At 41.9% G+C, this 27,176-nt stretch overlaps 2 protein-coding genes and 26 non-coding genes across 31 annotated transcripts in view; all 28 read left to right on the forward strand.

The window, feature by feature from the left end:
- The first annotated feature begins 66 nt into the window (after positions 1-66).
- On the forward strand, positions 67-14,358 carry dpf3 (double PHD fingers 3). Of its 2 annotated transcripts, XM_061754687.1 has the most exons (12): positions 67-198; positions 7,049-7,209; positions 8,263-8,370; positions 9,717-9,850; positions 9,966-10,061; positions 10,281-10,353; positions 10,684-10,725; positions 11,589-11,729; positions 12,250-12,378; positions 13,002-13,114; positions 13,185-13,266; positions 13,569-14,358. In XM_061754687.1, the coding sequence occupies exons 1-12, from the start codon at positions 167-169 to the stop codon at positions 13,634-13,636; spliced, it is 1,179 nt and encodes a 392-aa protein (XP_061610671.1). In that variant the 5' UTR covers positions 67-166; the 3' UTR covers positions 13,637-14,358. The 2 variants fall into 2 exon arrangements, with proteins under 2 accessions (XP_061610671.1, XP_061610672.1); XM_061754688.1 differs by lacking the exon at positions 10,684-10,725.
- An 872-nt stretch (positions 14,359-15,230) lies between these two features.
- Positions 15,231-27,176, forward strand: part of ttc13 (tetratricopeptide repeat domain 13) — a 35,066-nt gene continuing 23,120 nt past the window's right edge. For 2 of the 3 annotated variants that reach the window (XM_061754679.1, XM_061754680.1), the window contains exons 1-12: positions 15,231-15,495; positions 16,071-16,167; positions 16,246-16,321; positions 16,417-16,487; positions 16,571-16,636; positions 16,789-16,881; positions 17,006-17,122; positions 17,579-17,689; positions 17,885-17,967; positions 18,049-18,190; positions 18,776-18,950; positions 19,030-19,186. In XM_061754679.1, coding sequence (XP_061610663.1) covers positions 15,245-15,495; positions 16,071-16,167; positions 16,246-16,321; positions 16,417-16,487; positions 16,571-16,636; positions 16,789-16,881; positions 17,006-17,122; positions 17,579-17,689; positions 17,885-17,967; positions 18,049-18,190; positions 18,776-18,950; positions 19,030-19,186 — 1,439 coding nt within the window. In that variant the 5' untranslated portion in view covers positions 15,231-15,244. The remainder of the gene's footprint in view (positions 15,496-16,070; positions 16,168-16,245; positions 16,322-16,416; positions 16,488-16,570; positions 16,637-16,788; positions 16,882-17,005; positions 17,123-17,578; positions 17,690-17,884; positions 17,968-18,048; positions 18,191-18,775; positions 18,951-19,029; positions 19,187-27,176) is intronic. The other variant, XM_061754682.1, reaches the window with a different exon arrangement.
- Positions 20,026-20,113, forward strand: trnay-gua (transfer RNA tyrosine (anticodon GUA)). The gene is given in 2 exon segments: positions 20,026-20,062; positions 20,078-20,113. It is a non-coding gene; the product is annotated as a tRNA-Tyr (tRNA).
- On the forward strand, positions 20,381-20,468 carry trnay-gua (transfer RNA tyrosine (anticodon GUA)). The gene is given in 2 exon segments: positions 20,381-20,417; positions 20,433-20,468. It is a non-coding gene; the product is annotated as a tRNA-Tyr (tRNA).
- On the forward strand, positions 20,736-20,823 carry trnay-gua (transfer RNA tyrosine (anticodon GUA)). Its single transcript is given in 2 exon segments — positions 20,736-20,772; positions 20,788-20,823. It is a non-coding gene; the product is annotated as a tRNA-Tyr (tRNA).
- On the forward strand, positions 20,915-21,002 carry trnay-gua (transfer RNA tyrosine (anticodon GUA)). The gene is given in 2 exon segments: positions 20,915-20,951; positions 20,967-21,002. It is a non-coding gene; the product is annotated as a tRNA-Tyr (tRNA).
- trnay-gua (transfer RNA tyrosine (anticodon GUA)) lies at positions 21,096-21,183 on the forward strand. Its single transcript is given in 2 exon segments — positions 21,096-21,132; positions 21,148-21,183. It is a non-coding gene; the product is annotated as a tRNA-Tyr (tRNA).
- On the forward strand, positions 21,275-21,362 carry trnay-gua (transfer RNA tyrosine (anticodon GUA)). Its single transcript is given in 2 exon segments — positions 21,275-21,311; positions 21,327-21,362. It is a non-coding gene; the product is annotated as a tRNA-Tyr (tRNA).
- trnay-gua (transfer RNA tyrosine (anticodon GUA)) lies at positions 21,637-21,724 on the forward strand. Its single transcript is given in 2 exon segments — positions 21,637-21,673; positions 21,689-21,724. It is a non-coding gene; the product is annotated as a tRNA-Tyr (tRNA).
- trnay-gua (transfer RNA tyrosine (anticodon GUA)) lies at positions 21,818-21,905 on the forward strand. The gene is given in 2 exon segments: positions 21,818-21,854; positions 21,870-21,905. It is a non-coding gene; the product is annotated as a tRNA-Tyr (tRNA).
- On the forward strand, positions 22,171-22,258 carry trnay-gua (transfer RNA tyrosine (anticodon GUA)). Its single transcript is given in 2 exon segments — positions 22,171-22,207; positions 22,223-22,258. It is a non-coding gene; the product is annotated as a tRNA-Tyr (tRNA).
- Positions 22,352-22,439, forward strand: trnay-gua (transfer RNA tyrosine (anticodon GUA)). The gene is given in 2 exon segments: positions 22,352-22,388; positions 22,404-22,439. It is a non-coding gene; the product is annotated as a tRNA-Tyr (tRNA).
- trnay-gua (transfer RNA tyrosine (anticodon GUA)) lies at positions 22,533-22,620 on the forward strand. The gene is given in 2 exon segments: positions 22,533-22,569; positions 22,585-22,620. It is a non-coding gene; the product is annotated as a tRNA-Tyr (tRNA).
- trnay-gua (transfer RNA tyrosine (anticodon GUA)) lies at positions 22,712-22,799 on the forward strand. Its single transcript is given in 2 exon segments — positions 22,712-22,748; positions 22,764-22,799. It is a non-coding gene; the product is annotated as a tRNA-Tyr (tRNA).
- On the forward strand, positions 22,893-22,980 carry trnay-gua (transfer RNA tyrosine (anticodon GUA)). The gene is given in 2 exon segments: positions 22,893-22,929; positions 22,945-22,980. It is a non-coding gene; the product is annotated as a tRNA-Tyr (tRNA).
- Positions 23,246-23,333, forward strand: trnay-gua (transfer RNA tyrosine (anticodon GUA)). Its single transcript is given in 2 exon segments — positions 23,246-23,282; positions 23,298-23,333. It is a non-coding gene; the product is annotated as a tRNA-Tyr (tRNA).
- trnay-gua (transfer RNA tyrosine (anticodon GUA)) lies at positions 23,787-23,874 on the forward strand. The gene is given in 2 exon segments: positions 23,787-23,823; positions 23,839-23,874. It is a non-coding gene; the product is annotated as a tRNA-Tyr (tRNA).
- On the forward strand, positions 24,142-24,229 carry trnay-gua (transfer RNA tyrosine (anticodon GUA)). Its single transcript is given in 2 exon segments — positions 24,142-24,178; positions 24,194-24,229. It is a non-coding gene; the product is annotated as a tRNA-Tyr (tRNA).
- Positions 24,496-24,583, forward strand: trnay-gua (transfer RNA tyrosine (anticodon GUA)). The gene is given in 2 exon segments: positions 24,496-24,532; positions 24,548-24,583. It is a non-coding gene; the product is annotated as a tRNA-Tyr (tRNA).
- On the forward strand, positions 24,851-24,938 carry trnay-gua (transfer RNA tyrosine (anticodon GUA)). Its single transcript is given in 2 exon segments — positions 24,851-24,887; positions 24,903-24,938. It is a non-coding gene; the product is annotated as a tRNA-Tyr (tRNA).
- trnay-gua (transfer RNA tyrosine (anticodon GUA)) lies at positions 25,032-25,119 on the forward strand. The gene is given in 2 exon segments: positions 25,032-25,068; positions 25,084-25,119. It is a non-coding gene; the product is annotated as a tRNA-Tyr (tRNA).
- trnay-gua (transfer RNA tyrosine (anticodon GUA)) lies at positions 25,387-25,474 on the forward strand. The gene is given in 2 exon segments: positions 25,387-25,423; positions 25,439-25,474. It is a non-coding gene; the product is annotated as a tRNA-Tyr (tRNA).
- Positions 25,740-25,827, forward strand: trnay-gua (transfer RNA tyrosine (anticodon GUA)). The gene is given in 2 exon segments: positions 25,740-25,776; positions 25,792-25,827. It is a non-coding gene; the product is annotated as a tRNA-Tyr (tRNA).
- Positions 25,921-26,008, forward strand: trnay-gua (transfer RNA tyrosine (anticodon GUA)). Its single transcript is given in 2 exon segments — positions 25,921-25,957; positions 25,973-26,008. It is a non-coding gene; the product is annotated as a tRNA-Tyr (tRNA).
- On the forward strand, positions 26,102-26,189 carry trnay-gua (transfer RNA tyrosine (anticodon GUA)). Its single transcript is given in 2 exon segments — positions 26,102-26,138; positions 26,154-26,189. It is a non-coding gene; the product is annotated as a tRNA-Tyr (tRNA).
- On the forward strand, positions 26,455-26,542 carry trnay-gua (transfer RNA tyrosine (anticodon GUA)). Its single transcript is given in 2 exon segments — positions 26,455-26,491; positions 26,507-26,542. It is a non-coding gene; the product is annotated as a tRNA-Tyr (tRNA).
- On the forward strand, positions 26,634-26,721 carry trnay-gua (transfer RNA tyrosine (anticodon GUA)). Its single transcript is given in 2 exon segments — positions 26,634-26,670; positions 26,686-26,721. It is a non-coding gene; the product is annotated as a tRNA-Tyr (tRNA).
- On the forward strand, positions 26,996-27,083 carry trnay-gua (transfer RNA tyrosine (anticodon GUA)). The gene is given in 2 exon segments: positions 26,996-27,032; positions 27,048-27,083. It is a non-coding gene; the product is annotated as a tRNA-Tyr (tRNA).

Consider the following 27,176-nt stretch of genomic DNA (forward strand, 5'->3'; position numbering starts at 1 on the left):
CCATTGACGCTGCTGGCGGCTGCACACATTGGTTGAGCTTGTGCCCCCCCCCTCCATCCCCCCCAACCCCCTTTCCCCTTCGCTCCTATTACTCCTCCTCATTTTTTGGGTTACAAACTACATCGAGATTTGGAATACAGTATTACGTTACAAATCTTGCTGGAAAATGGCGACTGCAATCCAGAATCCTTTAAAATCGTAAGTAAGCGTTTGCGTGCGTGAGGTTGCACGGGGAGCGACTGTGTGAGTGCAAAAAAAAAAAAAAAAAAAGGGAGCGCATGTGCTTAACAAAAATCCAAATAACATATTTGAACGATGCTATTGTTAGACCTGGACAATCTGTGCACGCGTGTCTGCAGGTAGTATGCGATTTGATGGATTGCGCAATGATAACGCTATGGAAATATGCATACGGACTGGAAAGAAAGAAACTCAAACAAAAGCTCTCACTTTTCCTACAAAAAAAGTTGTCCACATTACACTCAGCTTTAAGCGAAATGGTTTTTAGTCATTGCTAACCCGTTTATTACCATTAATACTTATTCTTTTGTGCCACAAAGGTCTAAGCCATACGTCTTTATTTACTGTTCTTATGTTTGTGTATTTTAAACAACAACATGGATTTAATTTCAGTTGCACATTTGCTATTTTTTGCAATCTTGCTATGAAAATATATTTAAAAAAAATTCAGGCAAATCATGCATTATTTTCTGTCGAATTCCACACTGAATTTAAATGGCTACTAGGATATTTCCCCAAAAAAAATATGATACATTTAAAATGTGTTTTTAAACAAGGGATCCTTTATAAAAAAAAAACACATATCTTTAAATATTAAAGAATCATAATTATAAAGATTTGCCTGAACATTTTGAGTTGTTGCATTCTTTTTTGAGCTGCTTTCATTATTTCTTGACATTTTATAGAACTATTTCAGATATAAATAATTTGGCGTCACTAGTGGTTAGCATGTCTGCCTCACAGTCTGGAACTCCCAGTTTTATTCTCCACAGGAACATTTCTGTGAACTCCACTTTCCTCCCACATATCAAAAACATGCAAGTTGGGTTCATTGAAGACTCTAAATTGTCCATTGGTGTGAATGTGAAAATGAATGAATGTGAAGAAAATTGATTGATGGATAATCAGCCCGGGTCTGTGTAGAAAGGCATCTGGATCTGGACCGAGGTCAACCTAGTGAGGATGCCTGGTTTTAACCAACATTACCTACCATTGAGTACCACTGGTGGTACGCGGGCTGCCTCTAGTGGTGCGTGAAATAATCAGTGCCTAAGTACAGTTCAGTTGTATTTAACTTAAGTTTCATGCAGTTGCATTTAATATTTATTAACTTTTGTTTAGGTATAGTTGTTATTTAACTTTTATGTGCAATTGTTTTTGTGTTTGAATAACACTTAGGCCTACTACCCCATTGTATTTTGGGTTGGTTATTCTGGTAGTTCTTGGAGAGCTAAGTAATTCTTTCGGTCGTACTAAGTTTGAGAACCACTGATTTAAGAAATACAAGTTAAGAATGTCTTTACCGCCACTGGTTTTATTACTTGAGAATGAGTAAATATAGCATTATTACATAGAACAGACATGGTTGTCTTTTTAAACACTTCACCACATTTGTTTGGATGGATCATAAGCTGTTCAGAATCTTCCTGCTTTCTCTCAACTCTGGTTTTCCTGCAGCGCACTGTATATTCTCCAGCGTTATTTTCACTTCCCCGAATTCCTAAATCAAAATGAATAGAGGCATGGTGACGCAGAGTGCGACTCACACAGGCTGCAGTTTAGCAGACCGGCGGTGCTTTAAAGTCGTGTTCCTGCAGAACAGCTTAGGCCGCAGAGATACTGGACTGTATCCGCTTGTTTTTGTTGTTGTGCATGTCCAAACAGCAGATTAGTGAGCATCCCGCTATCTTCCAATGGCCATCTGTTGTCAGAGGAGTAAGAAAGAACGATCTGGAGCTGATGCTGCGATATGGAGTACCTCCGGCAAATTGGAATAATCCTAATTTGCATCTGCACCTTCATAGATACAAACCCCATTGTGTATGCTTGATTTTTTTATTCAGATTCAGGCAATACTAACGTCATGTCTTGGAGCTGTAGAAGCCATCTAGATTCGCCACAATAATCTAAAACCATAACTCCTTGGCAGAGGTAATAACAGTACATGATCCAAAAGCGCCCGTAACGTAGGACAATCAAGCTTTTTGGGGGCGACGATTTCTGGCGGATTCAGTCTGCATGTTGTTTTTTTTATTAAGAAACGTTTACAAAGCCCTCTTTATTGCGCGGGTGGTGGTAGTCACTCGGGTTGTGTGTTGTTTTTTTATCGTCTGTTGTGACAGAGGAAAAACACTTCACGGAATGGATAGAATAACTTTGAAAAGCTAAAAGAAAAAGAACATTTTTATGATTGTGTTGTTGTTGTTTGTGTCAAAAAAACGAATACAATATATAATACATTGTTGACCAATAAAAAGCATGTATCTCCAAATGTTATGATTTTTGTTGTTGTTCCCCACACACAAAAACACAAAATTGTGCCTGATGAAAAGCTCCAAAATCTCAAAATTGTGAGAAATTTGTTGTTCTTGTTGCTAACCGAACATTCAAATAGAAATAAAAACCCTCAGAATGTGTATCGTATAATGTTAACTAATAAAAACCATGCATCTACCAATTTTATGATTTTTGGGGGGAATTCTTGTTTTTGTATTTAAAAAAATCATATCAAATTCTGAATTTTTTTTAAAATATGTATCGCTGACAATTGAAAAATTTGTATTGTCAAATGTTATGATTTTGTGGTGCAGCTTTAATCCCAAAAAGTACAACTGATCAATAAAAAGCATGCATGTCCCAATTTTATGATTTTTCTTGTTGCTGTTTTTGTCCAAAATAAATCAAGAACAAACCTAAAAAAACATTACAAAAAAAAAAATATATATATATATATATAAAATGCTGACCAAAAAAGCACGTGTCTGCAAATTTTAAGATTTTGTTGTTGTTTTTTTTATTCTGAAAATCGGGATAACCCTGGAAGTTGTTTTTGTTGTTTTCCGCTAAAATTATAAATACTGCAAATTTTCATTCAACACTGACTATCATGTTATGCAACAAACCCCCAATAAAGCACAGATACGCAACATCTCACAACCTAAATATCATGCTCAAATATGTGATCAAGCGTCCTTAAGCCTTACGTTGTTACATCACATACACTTCTGAATCAACGTTATGATTAAAGATCTCTTTGTTGTGTGTGTGACGGGAGGGGGGGGGGGGGGGGGGGGGCCTATTGGGGGTTGTGTATTTTTTATAATGTGTTTGTTTTATATGTTGTGTCGCCACGCACCCCTCCCCCATAAATGGCGTGGTGGAGGATGTAAGGGCGGGGGGTGAGCTGGAAGGGGACGTCTGTCTGGCTGCATGTACTTCATACATTTATAAAACGAGATGAAAGAACCTTGCCGTCCATCCATCCATCCATGCATCCATCTATTCATCCATTCCACCCCTGCTGCATCGGGGACATTTTAAGCCCCCAATCCTTCCCCCTCCTTGTTTCCCTTTTTAATCCCCCCATCCACTTTTTCTCTTTTGTGTGTCTCCCCCCCCCGCGCGTGTGTGTGTGAGGGTGACACGGGTCGAAAGGGAACACGTGTGCCCCCCGAGACATGTCAGAAACCCCCACCCGACCCCATTTTTGCTGCCTTGGCCCAAATACCCCCCCTACCCCACCCCGCCTCTGTCGCCTCAGCCTACAGCGTGCCCAAAATGTTTGCATGAAGCTCCACCATTCCCTGTTTTGGAAAGACACGATCTTACAGTTAAGGTTAATCAGCTCGTTTGCTGCCGAAACGGGCTGCAGTGGAACTTGAAACAGGAAGTAAACAGGAAGAGAGGTTAGTCTGGAGCCATTTTGGTAAACTAGATATTGCGATACAGTATCTAGTGGTATACATGATGGTTAATTCATTGTAGCTCTTTCTGGTGTGCGCAACTTGGCAACCGGGGGTTGTAATTTCACAACTACTGTAGGTGACTCAGTAAGCTGCTGTTAATATTAGTCGTTTTTTCCGCAAAGTATAAAGACTATATAGCTGTGAGTATCGCTATATTGCCTGCCTCCATGTGTTGCACCACAGTTTGTGGGTTGGCCTGAGCTGCACTGTGTTTGTTTACAGAGTGAAAGTATGGCTAGCGTGCAAGGTTTCCACTTCCCGTAGCACCTGACAATGTTTTATCACGGTACTGATGAGTTTACCATTGATTCATTGCTGTGTTTCAGCAAAAGAGGAAGCCAAAATGATCTAGTGAGGGTCATAAACATAACGTGGCAGACGATAGGAAGATTTAAAAAAACGAGCAGACATGCACTTCCCCCCTTTCCAGCTCGTATAGACTGGAAAAACTACTCTTGTGATGAAGACTTATCACAAGATTCTGCAAGAGTGTATGTGGGAATTTTGTGAGGTCAATCGACATCCCAATAAATGCCAAAAGGTGTCTGATGGGCTTCTTCTGCATCCAACTCATCCAAAGCGTGACCTGGTCGAACGGAAAAGCGTTTTCCCCCAAACGGTTCCCTTGTTGTCCAGAATGTCGTCTGATTCACGTGGGAACTGTAGTCCAACCTCTGATTGAAAAATTAATTGATTAAGGGTTGAGTTACCCTGGGGGCACGGTGGGCGACTGGTTAGCACGTCTGCCTCACAGTTCTGAGGACTGGGGTTCAAATCCCGGGCCCCGCCTGTGTGGAGTTTGCATGTTCTCCCCGTGCCTGGCTGGCACTCCGGTTTCCTCCAACATCCCAAAAGCATGCGTGGTAGGTTCAGGGTGCACGCCGCCTCCCGCCCGAAGATAGCTGGGATAGGGTCCAGCAGCCCACGACCCTTGTGAAGAGAAGCGGCTCCGAAAATGGATGGATGATTTACACTGACATTTGCTAACAGTGGCCAGTAGGCAGGGGCCGGTATCAGATTCTGACGGTATGAAAAACGGAAGCAAAAATATTTCGGTTTCATGCTATTGCAATTTCAGCTCTAAAATGTATTATTTTGAAATATTTGTGTAAATAAGAAAACCTTCTTCCATTTAAGACTATAGTTTTTTTTAAATAACATAGAATTTTTGGTACCTTAGTAAGCGCAAAAATAAATTCAATAGATTTTTTTCAAAATAAACTCAAACTGTACTAGAACAGTAAAAGCACTTCTTTCTCAGAAAAGGAGGAGTTACTTCTCTGTTCTTTTCCACTTTGTGAAATAATGTCAGAGCGGAAACGAACTGATGTTAGTTGGCTCGTTATCTGCCTGGGGAGCGAGTCGTTTGTATTTATTTCACCAATTTTAGACACGTTAACTCACGTAGCTGTTCGCAAGCGTTCATTTCAAGACAGCGTCATAGTAATATATTAACGTTACTTACCATGGATACACTGACATATCATCATATACTGTGTGTGTCACTAAAAACAATTCTGATAATGGCTTTAAATTATAATCGGGCAGTGTAAATCCAACCTGGTGCGTCTCAAGACTTTTTCCATCTTGTGTAGTGTTTTTAATGAAGCCGTGTATGTGAAAAGGTTACAAAAGCCTCAGACGACAAAAATGTGCGCAAGGGGGGATATACATAATGCAAAGTTTGCTGCTTGAGTCACGCTCGTCTCAGGACACACACCGCCTTTTTCCACTGAACATACGAACACGCGTGATGGCACTTGGGCACATGCACGGCGAATCGCTTATGTAAGAGCGTATGAAGTTGCCTGATGAAGCAGTAGAAGGTGACCCAAGGGCGGGCGAAGTGGAAAACGAGCCTTGTTATTTTTGTAAAGGCCACATTTTTCATAGAGTTCTGTTCCTGTGGCTGCGACAAAATCTGAGTTTGTACGTCATTTTGTCGTCATGAGCGGCGGTTGAAAAATGTAGCGAGCCTATTTAGACAAGGTGAGGAGTAGATGAAGTGCAGATACAGGTTTCTGTTTTCAAATGCAGGGAGTAAAAGTAATAAAGTCGTCAGAAAAATGAATGCTCAAGGAAAGTAAAGGTACCTGAAAATCTACTTAAGTGCAGTAACGAAATATTTGTATTCTTTCCTCCAACTGGTATTTGGATAAGCTGTTCAGAAAATGAATGGATGGCATTCGATGTCAAGGGCGTACCTAATGAAGTGGCCCGTGAGCCCTCCTCCCCGGCCTCCCTCGACTTCTTGACCCCCCCCCCATCGCACCCTTCCATCCAAACAGTGAACATCTTTGTGAAATCCACATACCGGTCCTTGTCCGACTTGGCATTCTTTGCATATCTGCGCGAGGCATCCACAGAGGTCCTCTGCAGATTGTTTGCCCACAAATACAGATACCATCCTGCTTACATGCAGGTCTCCCCGCCCGCCCCCTTCTTTGATTATGCTGGTTGGAACCACAACACACTTATAATAACGTCGATGGTGCAAAACTGATCGTTGTCTATTCCCATATTGAAGCAGTTCAGTGTACAGAAGGTCCTCGGTTTACGACGGAGAAGTTGTAGCCCCTATTTGTACGTAAGTCAGAAGCCGACGTTAGTATATTACCGGCCTACTGTCACGCAGTCAAAACAAACCAATGCTAAACAGTTCATTCATTCACTGTCATTTATATTCCGTTTATTGCACATATATCTTCATCAAGTACGTATTTGGACGGGTAAGAGGGTCTCGCCCAGCTTGTCTGTGAAATTGCGTTTTTTAAACCAGTGTCATAACCAGCAGATCCCTATAGATGGCGGCGTTGCATCGCTTTGGCTTTGTGATCAGCAGTGCTTTTGAGTAGAAGATAAAGATTAGAGGGTGAATGTCGGCTTGTCACGTCGATTATGAGGGAGAGAAATGCCAACACGTTGGAAGACGCCCAAGTTGAGTCACCTCACACTAGATCAGATCATGTATATGTATGCTATCAGCAGATTATGTATCACACAGTAGGCAGTAGCAAGTTCGTGTCGCGATCATGACTGACTCTGTGCGTGTGTCTGCCCAGGCTGGGTGACCAGTTCTACAAGGATGCCATCGAACACTGCCGCAGCTACAACGCCCGCCTGCGTGCGGAGCGCAGCGTGCGGATGCCCTTCTTGGACTCGCAAACCGGCGTTGCCCAAAACAACTGCTACATCTGGATGGAGAAGTACCAGCGGCAGCCAGGTGAGGCTGGAAGAAAATCAGTGGGATAAGAGTTTTGTCTTTTATGGTGCATCAAACTTCACCGCTTTTGCCCTGCCCACATGCAATGACCAAAATTCCAAATTTAGTGTCCCCATGTCTGGTACATATGGTTTAAATTTGGCAGCAATCAGAAAAATATCTCTTAAAGGAGTCAGTCCGTCTTTTAAGGAGACCTGGAAAGGATCCTAAATTAAAATGATCCTAAAACGGCCAACTCAAACCAAAATGACAGACTTCCTGTATCTTTTCGGGTCTGGGTTCTTGAGACTTTTTCCTGGTTCTAACAAATTTCATGTTTCTTGGTGAAACTGGCTTCGGTGGCTGTTTAAAGATAACATTTTCAAAATGACACTAAAATGGCCGCTTCAAATCAACATGGCAGACTCCAGTAACTACGACATGCCTACCAAATTCCATTTGTCTCATTGAAACCAGCTTTGGGGGCTTGTGTTTTCAAAAGCAAACAAAACCTTTGGGAGACTTAACCATTACGGATGGGAAAATGGAAATCAACAAGCAAACAGGATGCCTTCTTTTTGTATATGAGTTGTTCCTCACCTGTGTCGCACAACAGAGCAGGAAGGTTGTGCTTGTCTCGCATCGAGACGGACACAAATAGCCTGTCCTCCCTCCACGGCGCCGCGCCGGCCGCACCCTGCACTTTGCGGCGGACCTGACGCACATTATCTTACATTCAAATGATCTCGCCTCATTTTCAAGACCCAAAAATAAATCAACTAAGCGTGTTCCTCCCTATACAAATCGTGACAAACAGCCTAAGAGGGACTTCCTGAAATATGGGGATCATTAGCCTGAACACTGAAATGATTGTGCGTGCGTCTGTGTGTGTGTGTGTGTGTGTGTGAAGGTCTCAATGGCAGTTTTGTTCCAGCGCTTAGCCTGACAATGCTTGTTAAAATTATTCCTGTCTGCTTATATGTGCTTGAGTGTGTACATTTTTCATATATATATATATATATATATGTATATATATATATATATATATATATTTGTGTGTGTGTGTATGGCCAGGCAGGACGTCGGGACAGATGTATGCCTACCCGGCTCGTTGCTGGCGAAAGAAGAGGCGACTCCACCCGCCCCTCGACCCCCAGCTACGCTTGTGTGAGCTTCGGCTAGGTGGGTAGCACACGTACACGCACACGCACACAGGTGCATAATCAACATCATAAACTCAATGATTGCAGTGTCCGCGGGCGTGTGCGCGCCGGGTACGTGCGTGTGTGTGTCGTCACAAGCTGACCATCTGCCTCTGGTTAGCCAGGTCTCCAGGTTCATTTTCTCTACCCCGGATCAATGCCCCCCCTCTGTCTGTCGTGTAGAAACACACGCACACACACACACACGCGCACAACAGCGGCGGCACAGAACCACCCTAACCGGGCCTCTAATCATTTGACCGTGAGGCATTCGGCTGTGAGTGAGTCTTATAAAGTACTTGTTTTTTTTTGGTTTGTTTTTTTTGTATGTATGCATACAAGGAACCCGATAAGAGGGGAGGGAGGCCATAAAGGCGAGTCTTTGTTTCTGCTTTGCTGCCATTGTTTTTCCTCCTCCTCTTCTCCCAGATGCAATATAATACTGAGTACCAAGAGTTATTTTAGCAACCCCAAAAACAGAAATGGTGTAGGGAAAAAGTTGTGCAGCGCGGCCCGGATATCAATGACAACACACGGTGGAGGAATGTGCATGTTTTTTTAGGAGTGATTCATGTTTATTTAATACTTCCTGAGCAGCAGTCTACGTATGTGTGCGTGTGTGCGTGTGCGCATGTGTGTGTGTGAGAGAGAGCGAGAGAGAATGCGAGAGAAGGTAGTAGGTACAAGGTTAGCCTTGAATAGTTGGAATTCAGAAATGTACAACTTGTTTGGTGTTACGGGTGTTCGAGCATAAATTCAGATCAAGGTTATCATATATGAAGGAACAAAATAACAGCAATTAAAATTGGGAAAAAAATATTTAATTAACGAAATTAAATATGAAAAGTAACTTATCTTTTGAATTTTATTATTTTTATTCTTTACAAATTGCTTAATTTTTTACTTTATGTATACATTATTCATTAATGACCTAAAGTTCAGTAATATTTTTCTTTTATTAAAATGTATTTTTATTCTATTCGTAAATTACTTTTTATTTTATTAATTCATGGTTATTATTATTATTATTGTTCAAATGTTAATAATACAGTATTTTTAGTTGTGAATACATTATTTTATTATATTCATAAATTACAGATTAAATGTTTTTTATACATTCATATTTTATTTTTAAAATTGCATAAGACATTTAGTTACAGTCTGTTTAACAATACCTTATTTTTATTTTATTCTGAGAGTATTTTTTTTTTTCATTTATTTGGAATATACAATTTGTATTTGTTATCTGTTCTGTCCTCACTATACAAACTCTCCATCTAAAAAAAAGTATCACTTTTTTTTTGCTCTCTCTGTCCTTTTCCTCAGAGGCCGAGTTGGCCCCCAAGCGCGAGGGCCCGCCGGGGGAGGCCACAGCCCTGGAAGCCCTTCTCAGAAGCGACAGCCTCCTGGAGAAGAAAAGCAACGTGTGCAAGGAGGAGGAGACTTTGCTGGAAATACAGGTGATTATAATAGAGTTAATGCGAGATTCATATGTTCACACATGGTTTAACTCTTCCTCCCTTTTTTGACCTCTTCATGCTGCTAAAACGGTCTTTTTGCATCTTTCCTGCGTAGAGAGTGCTGGAGGCCGAGGAAAACGGAGACGGCTTTCAAGACGACGAAGACTTCGAGGCCGATACGCCGAAGAGGAAGAACAGAAACAGAGGCAAAGTCAGTCAAAATACCCCAAGAATCAATAATTATAGCACATTTCTTACACACAACTTCTCACTCACTTCGGAAATACAATAACGGAGGTTTGGAAGCATTTTAACACCCAATTGTTTATTTTGTATTGTTTCAACCTTTGCTGTCACGGGGGGAGAACGTGCAAACCCCACACAGGTGTTGCATTTTGTGTTGCATTTTTATTTTTTTATTTTTTTTCAGAACAGAGGCTCCAGTCGCAAGAAGACCGAAGCGGTCAATGCAGATGAGCAGGACAAACCTTACGTTTGTGACAGTAAGACAGCCCATACAAATTTGAATTTAATCGTTTGTCTGTGTCGTACATACCCTGGATCTTAGATTCAGTCTTTATGTGATAAAAAGCCATTTGAATTCCCTTCAAGTCACTTCCTGTCACCCGGCATGAAGAAAGACTGGGCTGTTTATACGGTCTCGCTCATAAGCATGCTACTCTCCTACAGGAAAGATTGCAGATGGGGACTGATGAATGAACCTCTTTCGAGAAAAGCAAAATGAATGAATATTGTCTGTCTTTTCTTTTCTTTTTCCTTTCTTTTTTTTTTTTTTTTTTTTTTTTTTTGCTTGTGTGTCTCCTCTGTTCCAGATAGACACAAACAAAAGCATAACTCAAAAAAGGCTGAAGAAGGTATCTCCTCTCCGGTGTTCTTCCTGTGTGCTGTCGCTAATGGCATTTAATGCTTAAAAGCATGTCATTAACGCTTAATGCTTTCTAATGACAAGGCATGGCGACGGGCTAATTGGCTGACTTTGACGCACGCATGTTGACCACAAATGTAGTCATTGTAGAAATAATTGCGATCATTTTTGGACAAATTGTCAAATAAAAAGTCTACACACCACTGTTCAAATGCCACGTTTTTGGACATACTTACAGTGCAGCATGGTGGTTCGTAACATCCATCCATCCATCCATCCATTTTCTGAGCCACTTCTCCTCACTAGGGTCGCGGGCGTGCTGGAACCTATCCCAGCTATCATCGGGCAGGAGGCGGGGTACACCCTGAACCGATTGCCAGCCAATCGCAGGGCAGATATAAACAAACAACCATTTGCACTCACATTCACACCTACGGGCAGAGTTGTCAATTAACTTACCATGCATGTTTCTGGGATGTGGGAGGAAACCGGCGTGCCCGGAGAAAACCCACACAGGCACGGGGAGAACATGCAAACTCCACACAGGCGGGGCCGGGAATTGAAACCCGGTCCTCAGAACTGTGAGGCAGACGCTCTAACTAGTCGTCCACCGTACATATCCCAATAAAATATTTTTGGGAGTGTGTAAAATGTCCACTGTTTTCTCGTAATCACAACTTTCTCGTAGTAGTCATTTTTCCCTTAATTTTAACCTCGTATATAGTTTGCCAATATGAAGTGAACTAACTTTTTAGTAGCGATTAGCTAAACGTAGGTAAGTGGTGTGCCAGGTATTAATGCTTATGAAGGAGCTCTGAGGTCATGTCTTTTGGGGTTCTTGTTGGTTTACAGTCTGCGGAAAGCGCTACAAGAACCGTCCTGGGCTGAGTTACCACTACACGCACACTCACCTGGCAGAGGAGGAAGGGGGCGACGAGGAGAAGGAGACCGAGCTGGCCCCGTCCCCCCCGCGATACTCTGACAACCACAAACGTATTAAGCATTTAACTACACAATCATTTAGACCTTTTCACCATGGCGTCACACTTACTTCCAGGTGGCAATAGACAGAGCCTTCTTCCAATGGCACCGCGAGTAAAAAAAACCTGTCATGTCATGGTGACAAAGGCGGAACCATTGAGAAAACTGGGTAAATGTATTGAATGATACTTTTTAGCCTTCTTCTCGACCGCTGTAATTTGAATATGTAAAATGTAATACAAAAAGATGTGACAGGACTACTCTGCCACCAGGCAGTCTTGCGATATTCTCTGTACAACTACGACATTCACTTGAAGGAAATCGGGGGAAGGAACAAAAATAAAAAATTTGGGCAGCGCAACCTCAAATGCAACAAGCTATTGTTATTATATCTGTTCAGGTCAGTGGCAGCCACTCACCTTTCTGCCACCTGAAAGTACCTTAGTGCCTGGGCTATTACTTATAAACATTATGGAATGGTAGACAAGAGCTGCATCTTCCTAACAACGGTGTACTCTTTGCGTCACTGTAGCTCAGAAGGGTCCCGACGGCGTCATCATTCCCAACGACTACTGCGACTTCTGTCTCGGAGACCAGGACTCCAACCGCAAAACGGGCCAGGCCGAGGAACTGGTGTCCTGCTCCGACTGTGGACGCTCCGGTAAACCACAAACATAAATGCTTTAAGGGACGAAAAGAGCACCGGTGCCATTTTAAAGGCTTCAGATTTTAGGCGCCAAGTCAGTAGGGGGCAACGGAGAGCTAGAAAGTTGAGGTATCTGCCTGGTGTGAGACAGCAAGGAAATTCTAACTCTCATAACTTGAACTAATGACTAAACAATCAGTTAATAAACAACGTAAGCATATCATCATCTTGACAAGCGAATGAATCCACACTTTAGAATGTCAAGATGGCTAAAAATGTGTTAAAAGGAAGAAATGCTAGTTGCTAACTAGCGCAATCTACCTCTGTTGTGAGACAGCAAGAAAATGCTCACTTCATTCCTCCTGAGTGAGAGCTTCAACTAATGAACAAAATAAGCATGAAATCATCTTTTCAAGCTAATTCGCTCACACTTAATGTCCGTCTGACAAAAAATTCCAGTGGTTTTATCGGGAAAATGATAGTGGCTGTTAATAACATTTGGGTTTGCAGAGGTTGGTTTTCACCAGTGGCTAACTATTAGCAATATTGCAACTCATCCCAATGTTATTCTTCACATATGTATGTTGTAATATTTGCATTAAAGATACGCATTTTCCTGGTTTTCCACGTATGCGCAGGCCACCCATCGTGTCTGCAGTTCACCGACAACATGATGCACGCGGTGAGAACGTACCAGTGGCAGTGCATCGAGTGCAAGTCCTGCAGCCTCTGTGGCACTTCAGAAAACGACGTATGTACCTCAAAGAAAGCATATTTTCTCTGATGACATCACATAGTCGAATAATATGTGTCACCCTCAGGACCAGCTGCTGTTCTGCGATGACTGTGACCGAGGCTACCACATGTATTGCCTCAAGCCGCCCATGACCCAGCCTCCAGAAGGTATCGTAATAAATAACAACAAATTGCAATTTACGTAGCAATTACGTGTGAATGCTGAAGCTGAGCTGAAATGCTGTGGAATTAATTGACTTGTTGAAATGTCGAATGCGAGACCTGATGTTGGAATGAATCGGTTGAGAAATGTGGAAGGAAAAGCGTGTTCAAAAATGTGATAAGAATAACAAAATGAAAAATTTGGCTGTCGAATAACATATGGGTAAAACGCTCTTCAGCATTGAAACCATAATATTCCAGTAAGAGGTCGAATGCAAATATTAATATATATCTTTGTGTGTCCACAGGCAGCTGGAGTTGTCATGTCTGTGTGGACCTGTTGAAAGACAAGGCCTCATCCTTTGGCGAAGCATAATGACCGCCACTCCCTCAGCGTACACACACAATACTGTATAGCCTTTACACGCTCGCAGTGTACACACATTGAATGGGACCCAATAGAGAAAAATGAAACGCCTCTTTCTTATGCGTATCCTCTCCAAAGGATCATCCAATTTTGACGCCGTGTTCTGTCCACATTAGACAATTTAATGTTGACCATCTGTCTAGTACAGTTGTCTATCACCAAGGAAAGAGAACGAGCCCTGCCACGAATATTGAAAAAATAATGTTTTTTATTGATGCCCCCCCCCAAAAAAAAGTGTTTATAATGTTACCTGATGAAGTGTCCAGCGGGACCCTTTATACACACACTCCAGTGCAGTTTTGGGGATTTGGGATTTTTTTTTTTCTCTCTACCTCTCATGTAGCCAAGACCACCTTTCACTCGTCCGTCTACCTCACCGCTCTAGCGAATCTCATAAATCTTTTCCATTTTTATTTTATTTTAAATTATTTCACCTAAACTGTACAATTCAACTGAAAAAGAAGTAAATCTGAGTGGGATTTTTTTTTTCAAGTGTAAAAAAAGTATGTTGTTTGGGAAAGTGCGTCTTCCCTTTAAATCCGTAATTCAGAATTCATTTTCCTTTGTTCAAAACAGGAAATTGAAAAAAATGCTATATCTATTTACATCATAACATACTCATGTTTTTGACCCTGTAAAGCAAAAAAATAAATAAATGTGAATTTGACACACCACGGAGAAAAGTGTTGTTAACAACCCTGCCAAATTTTAATGATTAACAATATTGCCAAGTCTATAAAGTAAGCCTCGAAAATGGTGAAAAATAAAGCCTGGAGTTGGACGTCGGCCACGAGATGAATGGGGAAAAATGGAGCAGGTTCAACCACTGCACAGCAGACGGAGAAGTCGAAAATGGTAGCGGGATAACGACAGATCGGAAGAAAGTCGTCCATCTGAGCCGTCAAGATAGAAACTGACGAGAGCTACCTGGCTAGCGGTTCCAGCCAGCGAGAGCTTCCCGCAACCAAAACAGCTGAAAGCCTGCCTGGGTTCCACCTTTGGTCATGGTACGGTGATGAACATAATGTGACTGCCAACCGGTTGCCCAAATATATCACATGGACGTTTAAGTTCTAACTGTATATAGTAGCGGCGGGACAACTTGTGATGAAACAAAAGGGGTAAACAAACAGATGTGTCTCTTCGTTTTTGAGTTGCAAATGTTGCCATTGTCTTTTCCCCTGATTTCTTCAGAAGAGTAACAACCCTTGAATCCAAATCTTTGGAGCCACCTCTGTGGTACTCGCTCAATGAGGTGGCCTCAGCACTCAGCTCATAGCATACTGCGTATTGCCAGGTTTGTGATACACATGATCCAAAAATTACGTAATTTCAGAAACAAATGGCACACGAAAATGACAAGTCAGATTTTCAAATGTAAACAGTATGACTTGTCAAGTCATGTAAATGTATCAGTCATAGTCAAATAGACACTTTTGAATACTAAGTCAGTTATTTCTCAAGCTCATGTAGTACACACCCCAGTCCGGTAGGTGGCGGGAATTGACGTAAAAGACTTGCAGACCGCCATTCAAATCCAACGTGAAGGAGAAGAAGATGGGGGCGTGGTTTGTCTCCGGTGGTAGCGGAGACAAATGTTCCCCCCGCCCCCCAAACATGGACCCTGCTAGCCGGACCGCTGTCGGGATTTTGGTCACGCTGCTCTGCGGCTACCTGTGTCGGGCAGCGCTTACCACCGAATTCTTCTCGACGCTGACGCTGTTCAACGGCGAGCTCCACAAGGACGGGTGCGGCTCGCTTTCCGACTGGGAAGAATACCCGGCGGACTGCGGTAAACGAAAGGGGGAAGGAAAGTGTTGTTTTAATTTTGAAAGCCACGTACTCCTAACTCAACTAGCTAATGCTAACCTACCCGAACTAGTGAGAACAATCCTTTTGACAGCCCTTGAGCGACCTTATTTTTCCCCTGTTCTGTGTGTGAATGTTTCTTTAACAACTGATTTGGCGTGTTAATTAATTTTTAAATAATATTGTAAATTTAAACCAAAAAAAATAAATGTAAGTGGCAGCCTTTCCTGCAGTTTCGTTCGTGTTGAATCTTTAAATGTATTAAATTAGTGTAGGTATTAGTATTATGCATTAGTTTACTCGTTAATTCTTACTCTAGACTACTGCCTTTGTATCCAATGGATATGGAATTAATTCATAATTCATTCATTCATTCAAGCTAAGCTAAAGGCTAAGTGGCTACACAACAAGTGGAGATACAAGCCTGTTGTGCAGTGGGGGCCCATCTGTGCGCATCCTACCTTTTCCCTTTGAAAAAGTCATTTGACACTGTACTTTTTGTAGAGATGTTTATACTGTGTTATTTCACTCCACTGCAGTTTGGGACCTAAATATCTAATATATGTCTCCTTTCAGAATCATCCATTTTGCAGGTGGATGACCCAAACTGCGAGGAGGGCAGCAACCCGCCCTGCGAGTCAGTGTTCTCCCTCAATGCCGAGAAGATTCTTGTGAGGACGCACCGGTAAAATGCTTCACGGAGCATGAATGTATAATCTGATCTGGAAATGTTCTTTGTTGACTCACAGAATCAAGCCAAGCAGTTTATAGAGCAGAAGAAAATCCCCTTCCCCATCGAAAACAGAAACACAAACGAGGAACTCGGTATGTCATCGTTTTACCAGCTAATTGAGACTCTCTTGCATCCTGGTTTAGCACCTCCGTTTGTGCTTTTTTTTTATTTTTTTTTTTAATTTAAGCCATTGGCTACGTTTTGATTGGCAACGGCCTCTATGATGAAGCCATCAAGCACTTCTCCCTCCTTCTTCAGGTACGTCCAAACATCATCATCTCAAAATTTGAATGTTGCTCCATGTTTTTTTTTGCCCTTTTTTTTTTTTTCTATGGCTGCAGAGCGACCCCGAGCTGGTCAGTGCCATTTATGGCCGAGGGATTGCCTATGGCAAGAAAAGTCATCAGGTGAGTGACACAAAATTTTTAAAAGTTGCCATTTTGTCTACTTTTTTAGCCACAAAATGTGTTGTTGGGCCGAAATGCATTTAGTCCTGTAATTAACAATAAGAACAGCTGTAACAAGTGTAAATGTTGCTGCTCTCCCCTGCGGTCACCAGGACATCAAAAATGCTGACCTGGCGTTGTACGAGCTCACCAGAGTCATCACGCTGGAGCCCAACTGGCCCGAAGTGTATGAGCAGAGAGCAGAGGTTAGCTGCCTCCTCGACACACAACAACGTTTCTTTCTCACCCCCCCCCCAAAAAAAAAACACATTTTACCCCCTCGTTCAACTACAATAACAATGTAATGTGTGTCTTTGTATTTATGTGTAGATTCTGTCTCCTCTGGGTCGCATCAGCGAGGCGCTGGCAGACCTAACCAAAGCCATCCAGCTGCAGCCGTCAGCTCGACTCTACAGACACAGAGGAACGTTACTCTTCATCTCCGAGGTTTGAAATATAATACACCCTGTGTATATGTGTTTGCGTGTTTATGTCAGTGGCAGGCCGTGCATTTGGTACTTACGCCTTCAGTAGGAACGTTGAAACTGAACTTTGAAATCAGATTTGTGAAAGAAACAGTCTTATTGCTAATATAGTTTGTTACATCGGTTAGTTCTACTGATTCTGAAGGCAACACACAGAGGCTAAAATCATAGACAAAAAAAAAACATCCGCATGTACTGGAGGTCAAATGATGAGGCTGGACTGTTGGGAATAAATTAATACAGTGTCATGTAAAAAATATTACAATTTAGGTTGTAAATGCAGGTCAGTGCTTTTGGAAGGCCTTGCTAGCTAGCCCTTATCTCCACTGTTTTTATGTACAAACAGTATTTGTAGGTGTGTGTATGTATGCATGTATGCATGTATGTATGTATATGGTGACCACCTCAACTCTACCAGGACTATGTGGCAGCCTCGGAGGACTTCCAGCAGTCTTTGGAGCTGAAGAAGAATCAGCCCATCGCCATGCTCTACAAAGGGCTCACCTTCTTCCACAGAGGCATGCTCAAGGTGCTGTCTTTGGCTGACATGAATTTTTGCCCCTTAAATTTCTGTTATTCATGGAGAAATTAGTAAAAACTGTGGAAAAATGTCTTATACAGGGTGACCGCAGATCCTTCAATATTATTTTTCCAAAACGAAAGCCTCAATTACAGTTAAAAATGCAACATAATCCTTAAATCCAGTCCTCTGTTGTATGCTCAGGAGGCCATTGAGACGTTCAAAGAGGCGCTGAAACTCAAGTCCGACTTCATAGATGCTTACAAGAGCCTGGGACAAGCCTACAGGTACACTAACGTCCTGTTTTCCTTTTTCGCTCACACTTCTTGGCCCTTGTTTCACTCTAGTTCTTCCTTCATCCCTCGCAGAGAACTGGGTGACTTCGAGGCGGCAATGGAAAGTTTCCAGAAGGCCCTCATGCTGAACCAGAACCACATCCAGTCCCTGCAGCTCCGAGGCATGATGCTTTACCACCACGGCTCCCTTCAGGAAGCTATTAGCAACTTCAAGGTGGGTCCACAACTTCAAAGTACACACATTTACGGAAATATAATGCAAATAAATGTACTTTCAACGGTGTGTTAGATGATGTCAGCATTTGATGTCACTTATAAAGTAGTTTAAAAAATAAGTGTTGGATGTTTTCACACAGTTGTCCCTGTTTTCTGGAATATTCTATTAGTACGAGATAGAGAAAATCCACGAGTATGTGACGCCGCTCCGAAAAAGGTAGGTAATTGCCTATAGATGCCAGAAGATGGTGGCAAAGCATTATTTTTCTATTAGACATGGCGATGGTCTGACTAACTAAAGCTCTTCCCCTTACTGCAACATAGTTCCTTGTAACCAAGATGCTGCCAAAGCAATAGTTTTATATTAGACATGGCTAGCGCAAAAAACATTGCATTGTGAGTAAATAAGACAACCGGGTTCCTTAAAAAAAATTCACAAATCGCTAATATGTGGGGGAACACTGTACCCCGACTTACAAACTCACCTTTTTTCCAAATCTTGATACTACCTCTAAAGGCGGACGTTTGTCGACTCACCTCTTTGGAAATTTAAACAAGACCTTGAATGTTGTTTTCCTTTCAGAGGTGCCTCCAGCTGGAGCCATACAACGAGGTGTGCCAGTACATGAAGGGCCTGAGTCACGTGGCCATGGGGCAATTCTACGAGGGTATCAAAGCGCAGACCAAAGTCATGCTCAACGACCCACTGCTGGGACAAAAGGCCAGCTCAGAGTACCTCAAAGTCAAATACCTCCGAGGTGGGCGCCGTCAATGCGTCAGTCTGACGTTCCAGATAATTCTGAGTAACACTCGAGTGATTTTGTTTTGCTCAACCAGAGTACTCTCGCTATCTGCACTCCCACCTGGACGTCCCGGTCGCCGAGTACAACGTGGACCAGGACTTGCCAGGAAACTTCAAGAATCACTGGGCCAAGAATTTGCCCTTTCTCATTGAAGACTACGAGGAGCAACCTGGCCTACAGCCGCATATCAAGTATGTGTTTGCTCCCTCCCTCAAGGAAGCTACAAACTGTGACTAGAAAACCTTGTGGGGTGGGGGGGTGATTCAGATCCACATTGACTTTAGTTTCTCCGTAATTGTACGTTCCTACGTTTGACTCCACCGACTCTTATGATCCTCTTAGTCTGCTGCTACTTAAAAAAAAACTGTGTTTTATATGGTGCCTACTACTCTTTTGACTGAAACACTGCATAACTACATGGTGGATGACTGGTGAGCACGTCTCCCTCACAGTGCTGAGGACTGGGGTTCAATCCCCGGCCCCGCCTGTGTGGAGTTTGCATGTTCTCCCCGTGCCTGCGTGGGTTTTCTCCGGGCACTCCGGTTTCCTTCCACATCCCAAAAACATGCATGGTAGGTTTATTGAAGACTGTAAATTGCCTGTAGGTGTGAATGTGAGTACGAATGGTTGTTTTTTTTTTCCCTATGTGCCCCCCCGTTAGACAGCGGTATCCCTTCGATAGCTCAGGTGGTAGAGCGGAGGACTGTAGAGGTTTAAAGCTGAAATCCTTAGGTCGGTGGTTCAATTCTGGCTCGAAGGATCTTTAGAGAATCTTCAATCTTTATCTTAATCCAAACCCGTTCGAGAAAATGAAATTACTCCATTCTGCACAAACCATTAGAGCGGTGTCCCTTCGATAGCTCAGTTCGTAGAGCGGAGGACTGGAGAGGTTTAAAGCTGCAATCCTTAGGTCGATGGTTCAATTCTGGCTCGAAGGATCTTTAGAGAATCTTCAATCTTTATCTTAATCCAAACCCGTTCGAGAAAAGGAAATTACTCCATTCTACACAAACCTTTAGACTGCAGTATCCCTTCGATAGCTCAGTTGGTAGAGCGGAGGACTGTAAAGGTTTAAAGCAGCAATCCTTAGATCGCTGGTTCAATTCTGGCTCGAAGGATGTTTTTGAGAATCTTTATCCAAATCCAAACCCGCTTGAGAAAATGAAATTACTCCATTCTACACAAACCGTTAAACCACAGTATCCCTTCGATAACGCAGTTGGTAGAGCAGAGGACTGTAGAGGTTTAAAGCTGAAATCCTTAGGTCGCTGGTTCAATTCTGGCTCGAAGGATCTTTTTGAGAATCTTCAATCTTTATCTTAATCCAAACCCGCTTGAGAAAATGAAATTACTCCATTCTACACAAACCGTTAAATCACAGTATCCCTTCGATAGCTCAGTTGGTAGAGCGGAGGACTGTAGAGGTTTAAAGCTGAAATCCTTAGGTCGCTGGTTCAATTCTGGCTCGAAGGATCTTTTTGAGAATCTTTATCCAAATCCAAACCCGCTTGAGAAAATGAAATTACTCCATTCCACACAAACCATTAAACCACAGTATCCCTTCGATAACGCAGTTGGTAGAGCAGAGGACTGTAGAGGTTTAAAGCTGAAATCCTTAGGTCGCTGGTTCAATTCTGGCTCGAAGGATGTTTTTGAGAATCTTCAATCTTTATCTTAATCCAAACCCGCTTGAGAAAATGAAATTACTCCATTCTACACAAACCATTAGATTGTGGTATCCCTTCGATAGCTCAGTTGGTAGAGCGGAGGACTGTAGAGGTTTAAAGCTGAAATCCTTAGGTCGCTGGTTCAATTCTGGCTCGAAGGATCTTTTTGAGAATCTTCAATCTTTATCTTCATCCAAACGTTCGAGAAAAGGAAATTACTCCATTCTACACAAACCTTTAGACTGCAGTGTCCCTTCGATAGCTCAGTTGGTAGAGCGGAGGACTGTAGAGGTTTAAAGCTGAAATCCTTAGGTCGCTGGTTCAATTCTGGCTCGAAGGATGTTTTTGAGAATCTTCAATCTTTATCTTAATCCAAACCCGCTTGAGAAAATGAAATTACTCCATTCTACACAAACCATTAGATTGTGGTATCCCTTCGATAGCTCAGTTGGTAGAGCGGAGGACTGTAGAGGTTTAAAGCTGAAATCCTTAGGTCGCTGGTTCAATTCTGGCTCGAAGGATCTTTTTGAGAATCTTCAATCTTTATCTTCATCCAAACCTTCGAGAAAAGGAAATTACTCCATTCTACACAAACGTTTAGACTGCAGTATCCCTTCGATAGCTCAGTTGGTAGAGCGGAGGACTGTAGAGGTTTAAAGCAGCAATCCTTAGGTCGCTGGTTCAATTCTGGCTCGAAGGATGTTTTTGAGAATCTTCAATCTTTATCCAAATCCAAACTCGCTTGAGAAAATGAAATTACTCCATTCTACACAAACCGTTAAACCACAGTATCCCTTCGATAACGCAGTTGGTAGAGCAGAGGACTGTAGAGGTTTAAAGCTGAAATCCTTAGGTCGCTGGTTCAATTCTGGCTCGAAGGATGTTTTTGAGAATCTTCAATCTTTATCTTAATCCAAACCCATTCAAGAAAATGAAATTACTCCATTCTACACAAACCATTAGATTGTGGTATCCCTTCGATAGCTCAGTTGGTAGAGCGGAGGACTGTAGAGGTTTAAAGCTGAAATCCTTAGGTCGCTGGTTCAATTCTGGCTCGAAGGATCTTTTTGAGAATCTTCAATCTTTATCTTAATCCAAACCCGCTTGAGAAAATGAAATTACTCCATTCTACACAAACCGTTAAACCACAGTATCCCTTCGATAGCTCAGTTGGTAGAGCAGAGGACTGTAGAGGTTTAAAGCTGAAATCCTTAGGTCGCTGGTTCAATTCTGGCTCGAAAGATGTTTTTGAGAATCTTCATCTTAATCCAAACCCGTTCGAGAAAAGGAAATTACTCCATTCTACATAAACCGTTAGACTACAGTATCCCTTTGATAACTCAGTTGGTAGAGCGGAGGACTGTAGAGGTTTAAAGCAGCAATCCTTAGGTCGCTGGTTCAATTCTGGCTCGAAGGATCTTTTTGAGAATCTTCAATCTTTATCTTCATCCAAACCTTCGAGAAAATGAAATTACTCCATTCTACACAAACCGTTAGACTGCAGTATCCCTTCGATAGCTCAGTTGGTAGAGCGGAGGACTGTAGAGGTTTAAAGCAGCAATCCTTAGGTTGCTGGTTCAATTCTGGCTCGAAGGATGTTTTTGAGAATCTTCAATCTTTATCCAAATCCAAACTCGCTTGAGAAAATGAAATTACTCCATTCTACACAAACCGTAAAAGGGACGTATCCCTTCGATAGCTCAGTTGGTAGAGCGGAGGACTGTAGAGGTTTAAAGCAGCAATCCTTAGGTCGCTGGTTCAATTCTGGCTCGAAGGATGTTTTTGAGAATCTTCAATCTTTATCTTAATCCAAACCCGCTTGAGAAAATGAAATTACTCCATTCTACACAAACCATTAGATTGTGGTATCCCTTCGATAGCTCAGTTGGTAGAGCGGAGGACTGTAGAGGTTTAAAGCTGAAATCCTTAGGTCGCTGGTTCAATTCTGGCTCGAAGGATCTTTTTGAGAATCTTCAATCTTTATCTTCATCCAAACGTTCGAGAAAAGAAAATTACTCCATTCTACACAAACCTTTAGACTGCAGTGTCCCTTCGATAGCTCAGTTGGTAGAGCGGAGGACTGTAGAGGTTTAAAGCAGCAATCCTTAGGTCGCTGGTTCAATTCTGGCTCGAAGGATCTTTTTGAGAATCTTCAATCTTTATCTTAATCCAAACCCGCTTGAGAAAATGAAATTACTCCATTCTACACAAACCGTTAAACCACAGTATCCCTTCGATAGCTCAGTTGGTAGAGCGGAGGACTGTAGAGGTTTAAAGCTGAAATCCTTAGGTCGCTGGTTCAATTCTGGCTCGAAGGATCTTTTTGAGAATCTTCAATCTTTATCTTCATCTTGAGAAAATGAAATTACTCCATTCTACACAAACCATTAAACCACAGTATCCCTTCGATAACGCAGTTGGTAGAGCAGAGGACTGTAGAGGTTTAAAGCTTAAATCCTTAGGTCGCTGGTTCAATTCTGGCTCGAAGGATGTTTTTGAGAATCTTCAATCTTTATCTTAATCCAAACCCATTCAAGAAAATGATATTACTCCATTCTACACAAACCATTAGATTGTGGTATCCCTTCGATAGCTCAGTTGGTAGAGCGGAGGACTGTAGAGGTTTAAAGCTGAAATCCTTAGGTCGCTGGTTCAATTCTGGCTCGAAGGATCTTTTTGAGAATCTTCAATCTTTATCTTCATCCAAACCTTCGAGAAAAGGAAATTACTCCATTCTACACAAACCGCGAAACTGCAGTATCCCTTCGATAGCTCAGTTGGTGGAGCGGAGGACTGTAGAGGTTTAAAGCTGAAATCATTAGGTCGCTGGTTCAATTCTGGCTCGAAGGATCTTTTTGAGAATCTTCAATCTTTATCTTAATCCAAACCTGTTCGAGAAAAGTAAATTACTCCATTCTACACAAACCGTTAAACCACAGTATCCCTTCGATAACGCAGTTGGTAGAGCAGAGGACTGTAGAGGTTTAAAGCTGAAATCCTTAGGTCGCTGGTTCAATTCTGGCTTGAAGGATGTTTTTGAGAATCTTCAATCTTTATCTTAATCCAAACCCATTCAAGAAAATGAAATTACTCCATTTTACACAAACCATTAGATTGTGGTGTCCCTTCGATAGCTCAGTTGGTAGAGCGGAGGACTGTAGAGGTTTAAAGCAGCAATCCTTAGGTCGCTGGTTCAATTCTGGCTCGAAGGATGTTTTTGAGAATCTTTATCCAAATCCAAACCCGCTTGAGAAAATGAAATTACTCCATTCTACACAAACCGTTAAACCACAGTATCCCTTCGATAACGCAGTTGGTAGAGCAGAGGACTGTAGAGGTTTAAAGCTGAAATCCTTAGGTCGCTGGTTCAATTCTGGCTCGAAGGATGTTTTTGAGAATCTTCAATCTTTATCTTAATCCAAACCCATTCAAGAAAATGAAATTACTCCATTCTACACAAACCATTAGATTGTGGTATCCCTTCGATAGCTCAGTTGGTAGAGCGGAGGACTGTAGAGGTTTAAAGCTGAAATCCTTAGGTCGCTGGTTCAATTCTGGCTCGAAGGATCTTTTTGAGAATCTTCAATCTTTATCTTAATCCAAACCCGCTTGAGAAAATGAAATTACTCCATTCTACACAAACCGTTAAACCACAGTATCCCTTCGATAACTCAGTTGGTAGAGCGGAGGACTGTAGAGGTTTAAAGCTGAAATCCTTAGGTCGCTGGTTCAATTCAGGCTCGAAGGATATTTTTGAGAATCTTCAATCTTTATCTTCATCTTGAGAAAATGAAAATTACTCCATTCTACGCAAACCGTTTAACCGCAGTATCCCTTCGATAGCTCAGTTGGTAGAGCGGAGGACTGTAGAGGTTTAAAGCAGCAATCCTTAGGTCGCTGGTTCAATTCTGGCTCGAAGGATGTTTTTGAGAATCTTTATCCAAATCCAAACCCGCTTGAGAAAATGAAATTACTCCATTCTACACAAACCGTTAAACCACAGTATCCCTTCGATAACGCAGTTGGTAGAGCAGAGGACTGTAGAGGTTTAAAGCTGAAATCCTTAGGTCGCTGGTTCAATTCTGGCTCGAAGGATGTTTTTGAGAATCTTCAATCTTTATCTTAATCCAAACCCATTCAAGAAAATGAAATTACTCCATTCTACACAAACCATTAGATTGTGGTATCCCTTCGATAGCTCAGTTGGTAGAGCGGAGGACTGTAGAGGTTTAAAGCTGAAATCCTTAGGTCGCTGGTTCAATTCTGGCTCGAAGGATCTTTTTGAGAATCTTCAATCTTTATCTTAATCCAAACCCGCTTGAGAAAATGAAATTACTCCATTCTACACAAACCGTTAGACCACAGTATCCCTTCGATAGCTCAGTTGGTAGAGCGGAGGACTGTAGAGGTTTAAAGCTGAAATCCTTAGGTCGCTGGTTCAATTCTGGCTCGAAGGATGTTTTTGAGAATCTTTATCCAAATCCAAACCCGCTTGAGAAAATGAAATTACTCCATTCTACACAAACCGTTAAACCACAGTATCCCTTCGATAACGCAGTTGGTAGAGCAGAGCACTGTAGAGGTTTAAAGCTGAAATCCTTAGGTCGCTGGTTCAATTCTGGCTCGAAGGATCTTTTTGAGAATCTTCAATCTTTATCTTAATCCAAACCCGCTTGAGAAAATGAAATTACTCCATTCTACACAAACCGTTAAACCACAGTATCCCTTCGATAGCTCAGTTGGTAGAGCGGAGGACTGTAGAGGTTTAAAGCTGAAATCCTTAGGTCGCTGGTTCAATTCTGGCTCGAAAGATGTTTTTGAGAATCTTCATCTTAATCCAAACCCGTTCGAGAAAAGGAAATTACTCCATTCTACACAAACCGTTAGACTACAGTATCCCTTTGATAACTCAGTTGGTAGAGCGGAGGACTGTAGAGGTTTAAAGCAGCAATCCTTAGGTCGCTGGTTCAATTCTGGCTCGAAGGATCTTTTTGAGAATCTTCAATCTTTATCTTCATCCAAACCTTCGAGAAAAGGAAATTACTCCATTCTACACAAACCGTTAGACTGCAGTATCCCTTCGATAGCTCAGTTGGTCGAGCGGAGGACTGTAGAGGTTTAAAGCAGCAATCCTTAGGTTGCTGGTTCAATTCTGGCTCGAAGGATATTTTTGAGAATCTTCAATCTTTATCCAAATCCAAACTCGCTTGAGAAAATGAAATTACTCCATTCTACACAAACCGTAAAAGGGACGTATCCCTTCGATAGCTCAGTTGGTAGAGCGGAGGACTGTAGAGGTTTAAAGGAGCAATCCTTAGGTCGCTGGTTCAATTCTGGCTCGAAGGATCTTTTTGAGAATCTTCAATCTTTATCTTAATCCAAACCCGCTTGAGAAAATGAAATTACTCCATTCTACACAAACCGTTAAACCACAGTATCCCTTCGATAGCTCAGTTGGTAGAGCGGAGGACTGTAGAGGTTTAAAGCTGAAATCCTTAGGTCGCTGGTTCAATTCTGGCTCGAAGGATCTTTTTGAGAATCTTCAATCTTTATCTTCATCTTGAGAAAATGAAATTACTCCATTCTACACAAACCATTAAACCACAGTATCCCTTCGATAACGCAGTTGGTAGAGCAGAGGACTGTAGAGGTTTAAAGCTTAAATCCTTAGGTCGCTGGTTCAATTCTGGCTCGAAGGATGTTTTTGAGAATCTTCAATCTTTATCTTAATCCAAACCCATTCAAGAAAATGAAATTACTCCATTCTACACAAACCATTACATTGTGGTATCCCTTCGATAGCTCAGTTGGTAGAGCGGAGGACTGTAGAGGTTTAAAGCTGAAATCCTTAGGTCGCTGGTTCAATTCTGGCTCGAAGGATCTTTTTGAGAATCTTCAATCTTTATCTTCATCCAAACCTTCGAGAAAAGGAAATTACTCCATTCTACACAAACCGTGAAACTGCAGTATCCCTTCGATAGCTCAGTTGGTAGAGCGGAGGACTGTAGAGGTTTAAAGCTGAAATCATTAGGTCGCTGGTTCAATTCTGGCTCGAAGGATCGTTTTGAGAATCTTCAATCTTTATCTTAATCCAAACCTGTTCGAGAAAAGTAAATTACTCCATTCTACACAAACCGTTAAACCACAGTATCCCTTCGATAACGCAGTTGGTAGAGCAGAGGACTGTAGAGGTTTAAAGCTGAAATCCTTAGGTAGCTGGTTCAATTCTGGCTTGAAGGATGTTTTTGAGAATCTTCAATCTTTATCTTAATCCAAACCCATTCAAGAAAATGAAATTACTCCATTTTACACAAACCATTAGATTGTGGTGTCCCTTCGATAGCTCAGTTGGTAGAACGGAGGACTGTAGAGGTTTAAAGCTGAAATCCTTAGGTCGCTGGTTCAATTCTGGCTCGAAGGATCTTTTTGAGAATCTTCAATCTTTATCTTAATCCAAACCCGCTTGAGAAAATGAAATTACTCCATTCTACACAAACCGTTAAACCACAGTATC

Source organism: Phyllopteryx taeniolatus, chromosome 18 (assembly GCF_024500385.1).
Source record: "Phyllopteryx taeniolatus isolate TA_2022b chromosome 18, UOR_Ptae_1.2, whole genome shotgun sequence".
Lineage (NCBI taxonomy): Eukaryota > Metazoa > Chordata > Actinopteri > Syngnathiformes > Syngnathidae > Phyllopteryx > Phyllopteryx taeniolatus.